Source organism: Lactuca sativa, chromosome 1 (assembly GCF_002870075.4).
Source record: "Lactuca sativa cultivar Salinas chromosome 1, Lsat_Salinas_v11, whole genome shotgun sequence".
NCBI lineage: Eukaryota > Viridiplantae > Streptophyta > Magnoliopsida > Asterales > Asteraceae > Lactuca > Lactuca sativa.
Window position 1 is genome coordinate 41,868,444 of NC_056623.2, and position 10,238 is coordinate 41,878,681.

A 10,238-nucleotide genomic window follows, 5' to 3' on the forward strand; every position below is an offset into this window, starting at 1 on the left:
TTGTTTAAATAGATATATTAATGTTATATATACACGTTAAAAAAAATGCGATCAATGACGATCGACATGATCTACAATGTATGAAAAAGAAAAATCTAAAACGTAACAAACACAGAAAATATGATTAAGGGCGTGTTTGGCAAAAATAGTTGTTAGCTTAAAGCGGTTAGCGGGTAGCATGTAGCGGGTAGCTGGTAGCGGGAAACTGTAACTTTTATTTGTTATATGAGTGTTTGGCAAAAATAGCTGGAAGCTTTTGAAATATATAAAATTACATAAAATGACAATTGATTAAAAATAAATAAATATATAAATATATATTTGAGGGTAATTATGGAAATTGATTTCAAAAGCTCGGTAGTGTGTAGTTAAACGCTACATGAAGTAGTTTTTAGATTTGGAACGTTTTGTTTAAACTAAAAGCTAAACGCTTATACTGTCAAACGAAAGTTTTTTGTTTAAATTAGGGCATTTTGTCAAAAGCTAAAAGCTAAAGCTCCCAAACGTTTTCACAAGCTCCATGTCAAACACGTACTAAAATTAGATAATAAAGTATTGAATTTATGAAAATTTAATCACTAAATTATTATTAAATTATAAAAAATTACCTTAATGTTTTTTCATTGAAAGTGGTTTTTATGACCTTTATAATAGATTCAATTATCATTTTAAATAATATAAATAAATAACGTTTCATAAATTAAATAAAACTTAATGACTACATAGACATAAATTCAAATATTCAATAACCTTCTTTTAAGTTTTAACCCTCACAAATGGGAGAGATGGTTGCTTCCTAAAACACGATAATTATCTTTTTTCCAACCAATATCTTTTTGCCGCTCATTATCTGTTTCTGTCAGCGAGGTGATGTCAATCGGGCAATTACGAAGTTTTGTCACACTCGGAAGAAAAAAATCAGGTGGCGCATTGGTCGCCGGATTTGGAGGAGACCGGCCGCCTTGAACTTTTGTAGCCGGCACGGCCTCCGACTGCAATAAAATTAGAAAATTGTGTCGATAGTAGAAGGTGACGTGATGATCATAGGGCATATCTTGAAATCAAAATTTTCCGTAGAAGACAATAACACGTGGTCGGTGGAGATCCATTGTCGATTCGTTTTCCGGGTACTATATAGTCATTGTGGTTGGATTTTAATCTGATTGTGACCTAAATTTGTCTGTATTATAAGAATTGTGCATATGCAATAATATAATGATTCTTTTGTAATGAGTCATACAAGAATCCAAAGAGGATCCAAAAAATGAGTCATACAAGAATCCAAAGAGGATTTTGGATCGGCAATTTTTTTTTTTTGAACTAAAACAAATAGATTCGTTTGTCTTTTTGTTTGTTCCCATGCCGTTACCACTTTGCAATGTACAATAACGATCTAATTAAATTTGTGAGAAAATTACACCACATCCATAGATCCAGTTCTCCTTTTTGCTAATATAGAGCCAAATTGACTCTAAATTTGTGAGAAAATTGCTTGGATCATTCACAAGAAATTTGGAGTGTACTAATAGGCATCATTACTGTTGTTGGTTGTTAGGGAACTTAGTGACATCTTAATGAATTCTACTTATAGTTTGTCAGTGTATCCATAATTAATTGGCTAAAATACCTCCTTCTTAAGCTTAGCATTTCTATCGAGGCATACACATGTATAATAGGTGATGTTTTCATGCATCTTTTTCTGATTATTAGATGCATCGATTTAGCCATATCTATCTTCATCAACACTCTCCTTTTCTTTGAAGGAAGATATTCCTTCATGTTTGGGCCACAATTTTAGGAAGATCTTTCTTGAGCTCTATAGGTAAAGACAAAAAGCACAACAACGATTTGTTTGTTTGTTTATACTCTTAGTGATAGACTGATAATGATATGACCATGTGATATAACTTCGTCCACTCTTATTTTGTTTTCATGTCAACACAACAACCTATTAGAAAGTGAAATAATTAGATCCATAAACCTGTTCAACCAACAAGGACACTGTTATGATTATCAGTACTTGCATCTACAAAGCCACTCATAGTGATAGGTGCACACAAACGAACAAACAAGAGTGCCTTATTGAAGTGTTTTGCCTTAGTGCCAAGATATTCACTCCATGTCACTGGGCGATAAAGAGGAGGATGAACATTATCTGTTAATTTTGATAGTGGTGCAATTCTAACATTTGATGGTGGGCCATAGAGATAAGCTACAGAGAGACGATGTTGGGTTCGATTAACCATGGCTCGATGAAGAACACTTGAATACAACCCATTAGATAGTATTTGGATCAAGTCACCTATATTTACCACAAGTGCCCCTGCTATGGGTTTCACTGTAACCCAACCAACTCCTCTTTGAACCTGCAACCCACTTGTGTTGCTTTGGTGTAGGATTGTGAGGAGGGTTGAATCCGTATGAGCTGCAAGACCCATGGCTCGATCCGGATCTGGACAAGATGGGTAAGAGTTTAACTGTAAGGCTGCACATGCTTCTTTTATCTCTCCTTCTTGATTAGCCCATTTTATATCTCCCTTTTTTATACCCAATGATCCAAGTATTAGCCACATCACCCTATTGGATAATTTATTCATTTCCTTATTGTACTCTTCGATTACATCGCTGAAAAAATCACCAAAAAGGGTGTCAGTTAGTCTCAAATATATGATACTCAATCGTTTACCTTTTACGTGCATGAAACTTGAAAGATTCTTACCAGAAGTTTCCGGAACCTTGAGGCCAAAGCTTCTGAGCATGTTGGTGAGGTGAGTCAATGAGAGTGAAGCCTTCAGACCACATGAGTTTTGGAAAAAAAGAAGATATTCTAGCAACACCATATCCAGAAACACCATCTAGAGAGCGAGCTGCTTTTAGTTTTTGTTGGAAGGGGAGTGAGAATAGTTTTCTTCCAGAAGCTTCCATGTTGTTAAGAAGAGTTATAGGGATGTCATGGTTGGTGACTTGAAACACACCCCATGTTTTGCATGCATAGCCTACATGCTTCATGGCGTTTGAATCTTTGAGGTTGATCACTGGAACTGGCTCTGAATTGCTAGAGGAAGGGCAATTATCCTCTGATGACCATGCATATGATTCGGGTAGTTCTTTTATTGAGTTTAAGTCCAAATGCTTTTCTCTGAAAGCATCTAGTTGTTGTAAAGACATATCGAGTTGTGTCTAATGGTTATAGTGTGGAGAAGAGAAATAATAAGATGTATCAATAATGCTTGTAATGGAAGAATGAGGAAGATGTGATGGAAATTTGATATATGTAAATGTGTGCTATATATATATATATATATATATATATATATATATATATATATATATATATATATATATATATATATATATATATATATATATATATATATATATATATATATATATATATATATATATATATATATATATATATATATATATAAAGGATTGAGGGTAAAAGGGACAAAATTTGTGGGGCATATATAATAAAAAGAGAATGGTGTAGAATGGGTTTTAAGAGATTTTTATGTTAGTTTTTTTGTGATCGGATACATCGATAAGGAATCAACAAAACAATAACAAACAAATAATAAAAACGACACAACAATACTATGTGGCCATTATTTCATATCCTGGATAGTTTGATTATCTTCCATATGAATTTAAGTTCTTTCTCTTCTTTCAAAAGCGTTGTGACTAGCATACCTTTTCATTTGAGAAGCTATCATTCTTAGCCATTATTTCATTATCATGCATCACCTTAAGCAAATCTTGAAGTGTTAAGCTAGTCCTACGTGTCAACATAGTCTCACAAATGGCTTGTAGGATTTAGGATGTGATGAAAACATCAAAAACTCTTGTTCCTTATCCTTTGTTGTCTTTCATCATGAAGATCACCTCCTTCATCTAGTAAAAATCCATCTACAAAAACATATTAATGACTAGAATTTCAGTCCAATACTAACTACTTTTCTTCCAAAATCAGGAATTCTATTTGCTAAAAAAACTAGAAAATAGCTTCTTATGTATTGGGATTAAAATAATCCAATATACAATTGCATGTGTCCATTATGAATTCTCCGAATTCTAGACATTGGATTCTAAAGCCTTTTTCTTGGAAGATAGTTGCTTGAGTCTCAAAATTGCAATTTAGCGTGTGATTGAAATGAGAAAGCTTCTCGTTTTAATTCATGTGCCTTTTGTCTTGGCTCCAGTCATAAACATATCTTTGGTTTTTTAATTTAATCTCTTATAACAAGACAAGGTTGGTGATTTAGTGTAAAGAAACATGTCTCTACTAATCATTGAGAGGATCCATAATTCGCCTCGTTATTCTCTCTTATCTAGAATATGACATATGACATTGTTAAAATGTCATAGAAATACAACCACACATTGTTGATTAGATTTCTCATATCATTCATTTGAATAATATAACTGGGTGAATAATGTCAAAAGGGCAATAAGGGAAATTCCATAGCACCGATTGGTATTTGTATCTTTATCCAGCATGTTAACTTATCATAATTTCCTCGTGGATCACAATGTACTTGACCATGTACTATACTTCAAAGAGTTTGTTTTCAAACAGGATTCTTAAATCTTTAAAAAAATATATTAATTTATCCTTATAACATTAATTTATATCATAATTTCAAATCATTCGTGTCGCGTGTTAACCTTCCTAAAAACGAATGATTCCATGAGACCCGATTCCCAGCTAGTAGGTATGCTAATTCTCTTTAACTTGTGTAATTATAATCATTTTGTGAATTTCACATGCCCTTCACTACTATATTAAACATATGCCCAAAAATAAATCTGAACATAGACTTGCATGCATGTTATTGTTTTTTAGGGAAAGAGTGGGCAAAGACAATAGGACCAAGTTAGAAAATATGGGTAAGGGTATTCTTGTCTTTATATGCTTGAAAAGTTACAAAGTTTTTTTTGGTTGGTATTAGAGGATTGATTGGAGTCTTTTTGTCTCACAACCCAAGTGGGCTCCTAAAAATCACCTCCAATGGAAAAAACAAGGCTTATTATCACTTGTTTATAATTTCTATTTTGTCACATACCCCTTTCCATGTTATGCCCTATTCCATTTCTTTCAAGTATTAAAAATATAATAATAATTTGGATGCATGACCTTTCACCTCATAAAGAAATAAAAATATTTTTTTATTAAAATTTACATGACCTAAAAGCCAACCATACATGAATTTTCCTACTAGACTTGACTTACGACAGAAAGGGTGAGTCGATAAGTTGGGCAATGGATCAAAATGGATCTCTAAGTAAGTTAAAATGGGTCGGGTCAAGTTAATATGTCAACATTTTCTTGTCTGTTTTTTAATTTTGTAAATAATAAATGTATTAAATGAGCTTTATTTGTTATTAGAACATCTTAGTAGGCTGTAAGCGCATGTGAATAAACTTCCCACAACTTTTAACCATAGTGACATGTTCTTTTTTAGTTAGTTTTTCTATTTTACCAATTTCACTTGTTAGAAATAAATATAGCCAAAATTATTATTTTTCTTAGGTAATTAGACTGAAATTTGGATTACAAAATAAATCACTAGTTTTTGCATCAAAAACACTAATCTTGAATGTCTCTTTAACTATATATATATACTAGATTATAGCCCACGTTAAACGCGGGAAACGCATAAAAAAACATATAATCGTTTATAAATATTGTATAATGATTATAAAAAAATATATGGTTATTGGTATTATTGAAATGTGGAGAAAATACATTGAAAACGATAAATATATATAATCATTGAAAGATCTCTTTGTAGACATTATTTTTTTGTTTTATTAACTGAACGACTTTCCTCGACTCATATAGTTATGATATTTATATATTTATAAGCATTTTAATTAGTCGTTCCTTGCATAATAATGTTACCTAATATTTAAATATTATTAAAAGAGAAACCTTATGACATCATCTTAAACAATCTGGACCCTTGATTGTATTTCAATCGTTGATTTTCTTCAAATCTTCTCCTACAACATCATTCTTATTGTTTATAACTTTCATCATCATTCTCAGTTTCAAACATTCGCTGTTGTGCAGTAGAAGGTCAGTACCTTCTTTCGCTTTTTATATTTTTTTCGATTATTTTTTTGTTCCTATATCAAATATATGTATTCATATATTTCATTTTTCTTTCACAAATTACATGAAATTTGTTAACTACTTTTCTGAAACTTTTCAAATAAACAGGAAAATATATTATGTACCTTAAAAAAACAGAAATTAACTATATTTATAACTGACACTAATTAGGAAAATGTTAGTTTTATATATTAGAGATGATTATGATTTCTTTTAATTATTATGTCAAAAGAATCCGGTTATTTTTGTTATGATTTTAAAATATTTTGGTATGATGCTATTACACTTTTAGTTTTTGTAATAGGATATAATATATAATCTATTTATGCATCCTTTGAAATTAAGTATGGAAACAATTTTGTTGACAGTTATAATAGCTTTCATACCTCTTTATGAATCATACCCCTTTATAGATAAATACATTGTATATGCCTTTTTAATTTCATATAAAAGTTCTTTCTAATTCTAATTGTTTTTTCTCTTTCATTTTACACCCATGGTACAAAACAATCACAATGAGATCGTCTTAGATAAGGTTGCTGACATCGATGCATCCAAGTAAACCTGAAACATTCGTGTTCATGTACTCTTGCTTTGGAAGCAAACTTAAAATACAACCCAAACATGTTGAGCAATTTGGACATGATTTTAATTTACGATTAGGTACATTTTTTTCTTTTTATTATTATGTTGCTTTTAATTTATGAAATTTTAAACCTAACCATTTTTTTCACTTACATGACACTAAAATACAAACAAAAATAAAAAAATATCATTGGATCGTTTGAAGCCCTCTTTGTTGAAGGATCTATAAGGGAAATTAGTAGTCTTGGTAGGACCATTAATGAAGGAGATTACATGCTTGTTGATCATAAGCATAAGAATAATTTCTACAAAACAACCAAAGTTCATATATCAAGTGATTTTGCTATTATGGTGAATCCTTATAATTTTGTGACTTGCAGGATTTGATAGCCATAAATCTGGACACTCGTGTTGCATTTGGTAAGATTTTATTTTAACATTCTATCTTATCTACACGTAAATATTTATTGTATTACACATCTATAATACAACAACTGTTTATTTTTTTATTCCAGATTTTCTTGGTCAGGTTGTGTCGACTAACCCCATGAAAGTGATTATTGAAAATTTAAGGGAGAAACGGTTCATGAACCTGGTAGATCAGGATCTAAGTTAAGTATATATGTTTAAAACATTTTATTTTCTAAATTATTTTTCTACATGATACCATAAAACATGTCGTTTGCATGAAAATGACATGTTCATCTACATTTCAATATACATGTTTATTTTAGCATTACTTAAAACAATTTGAATCCATTAATTATAGAATTCACCTTTTGTCATACAGAAAATAATTTGTTGATCATTATAAGAGGGCCCATTTATGATTTTCTCATTAACAAATTAGTCAAATGTGGTTAAAGCTCTTTCACACTTTTTTTTATCACATGTCTTCATACTTTTAAGTTTTAAATTTTCATTTCCAAATTCCATTTTTTAGTTACATATGTTCATTGAAATTATTTTTTATTTAACTTACCAACCTACTATGCTTTACTTTTATATAGTAACAATAAAAGTTATAAATTTACACAAAAATATAGGGATGAGCAAAAACCGAACCGAAAAACCGAAAAACCGAAAAACCGAAAAACCGAAAAAAACCGATATAACCGAAACCGAAAAACCGAAACCAAAACAATAACCGACGGTTTAGGTTTGAATTTTACAAAAACCGAAAAATAACGGTTTGGTTCGGTTTTGACGTATAAAACCGCTCATAAAAACCGAACCGACCCACATATATATTATTTATTATGTTTTAAACTTTTAGTTTTAGACTTTAGACTTTATCTCTTTAATACTTTATGTTTATTTTCAATAAACTGTTAATGGTGTTAAACTTTGATATTTTAAACATTTTTATGTTTTTATAATACTAGAATTCGTACTCTTTATTTTGGTATATTTAAAGTAGATACAATACTATTTATCGCAACGTATTTTCACTAGGTTTGAACCCAAAAACTAGAAAAAAAAATAGGAGCTCATAAACCCACGGTTTAAAACCGAAAACCAATAAACCCAACCCGGAAAACCGAAAAACCGAACCATGCAAAAACCGAACCTATATGGGTTTAAAAATCGAAAAACCAACTTTCTACGGTTTGGTTTGGTTTTAGCCAAAAACCGACCCAAACCGACCCATGCTCATCCCTACAAAAATATACATATTTCGAATTTTGTCATAGTATTATACTTTACAAAATACAATTCCCTCAAAAATAATTTTCTTCAGGAATTTCATCCATAATTTCACCCAATTATAATTATTACTTTCCAAAATATATCCGTTTAATGAGAAATTAAATTTAGTGAAGGAAGTAAATGTTAATTCAAACAAGATATATATACCATAAATATCACAAGTTTATTAAAAAAACATCAAGATGTAAACATTAAGCATTTTTAAAATGAAATTTCAGAAGACATACAAACGATGATGTTGTGCAATGAAATATAAAATTGAGTAGATTGAGAAAAAAAAAAAAACCTAATTGCTAAGACAGTCAATCTTGTAAATAATATAGTTATGAAAAATTATAAAGTAAGATAAAAATTATAAAATATTAGGAGATTTGTAAGTACAATTAGTAGAAGCATTATGGTTATTAGAAAAAAATAAGATCGTTAAGATTAGTAAAAATGCAATATATAAACTAAATTATCACAATAGTAATGAAATGTCATTATTTGATATTTCATACAATTGAAAGATATACAAAATTACATTGATGATATAATAAAATTATTCAAAGTTGCATCAAAACTAATGTAAAGTCCTTGCGAACACCAAATAAATAAGAACAAACATAAAAGCTAGCACTTGTATTCATAATCAATTTAAAATAAACCAATCATGATTTAGAAAAAAATTTAATTGATGATATACTAAAATTAAATCCATATAACATTTAACATTCCATAAATTATACTTTATGACTTTATTTGAATAAATAAAATAGTTGTCAAAATTTAATGCAATGAAAAAAAAAAGTATATTGGTTGTCAATATAAGCTTAAATTAAATAATCTTATTATGGAAGGAACGTCTAATTAGAATTCTTATGCTTATATACCAATATCATAAACATATGTGACGAGGAAAACCATTCAACTAATAAAACAAAAAATGTTGTATGCAAAGAGGTCCTTCAATGAATATCGATATTTATCGATTTCAATGTATTTTCTACACATTTCAATAATACCAATAACCATAACTTTTTTTATACTTATTACACAATATCTATAGACATTTGTATTTTTTTTATGCGTTCCCCGCGTTTAACGCGAGTTATAACCTAGTTTAAACATATATTGACAACCAATATACCGTTTTTTCTATTGCATTAAATATTGACAACTATTTCATTTATTCAAATAAAGTTATGTAATATAATTTATAAAATGTTAAATGTTATATAGATTTAATTTTAGTATATCATCAATGGAGATTTTTTTCTAAATCATGATTGGTTTATTTTAAATTAATTATAAATATAAATGCTAGCTTTTATGTTTGCTCTTATTTATTTGGTGTTCGCAAGAACTTTGTATTAGTTTTTGCGCAACTTTGAATAATTTTAGTGTATCATCAATGTAATTTGATATATCTTTCAATTATATGAAATATCAAATAATGACATGTCATTACTATTGTGATAATTTAGTTTATATATTGTATTTTTACTAATCTTAACGATCTTATTTTTTATAATAACCGTAACGCTTTTACTAAATGTACTTTTTACAAATCTCCTAATATCTTATAATTTTTATCTTACTTTATAATTTTTCATAACTATGTTATTTTCAAGATTGACTGTTTTAATAGTGTTTTTTTTCAGTCTATTCAATTTTATATTTCATTGTACAACATCATCATTTGTATGTATTCTAAAATTTCACTTTAAAAATGTTTAATGTTTACACCTTGATATTAATTTTTTTAATAAACTCATGTAATAATTATGGAATATATATCTCATTTTAATTAACATTCACTTCCTTTATTATATCAAATTCCTCA

General features: G+C 29.1%; 1 protein-coding gene across 1 annotated transcript; it reads right to left on the reverse strand.

Moving 5' to 3' along the window:
* Window positions 1-1,875: 1,875 nt before the first annotated feature.
* Window positions 1,876-3,262, reverse strand: LOC111909350 (gibberellin 3-beta-dioxygenase 1). Its single transcript, XM_023905162.3, has 2 exons — window positions 2,720-3,262; window positions 1,876-2,625 (listed from the first exon to the last, which is right to left on the reverse strand). Exons 1-2 carry the CDS (start codon window positions 3,166-3,168, stop codon window positions 1,986-1,988), a joined length of 1,089 nt encoding a protein of 362 aa, XP_023760930.1. The 5' UTR covers window positions 3,169-3,262; the 3' UTR covers window positions 1,876-1,985.
* Between the last annotated feature and the right edge of the window lie 6,976 nt (window positions 3,263-10,238).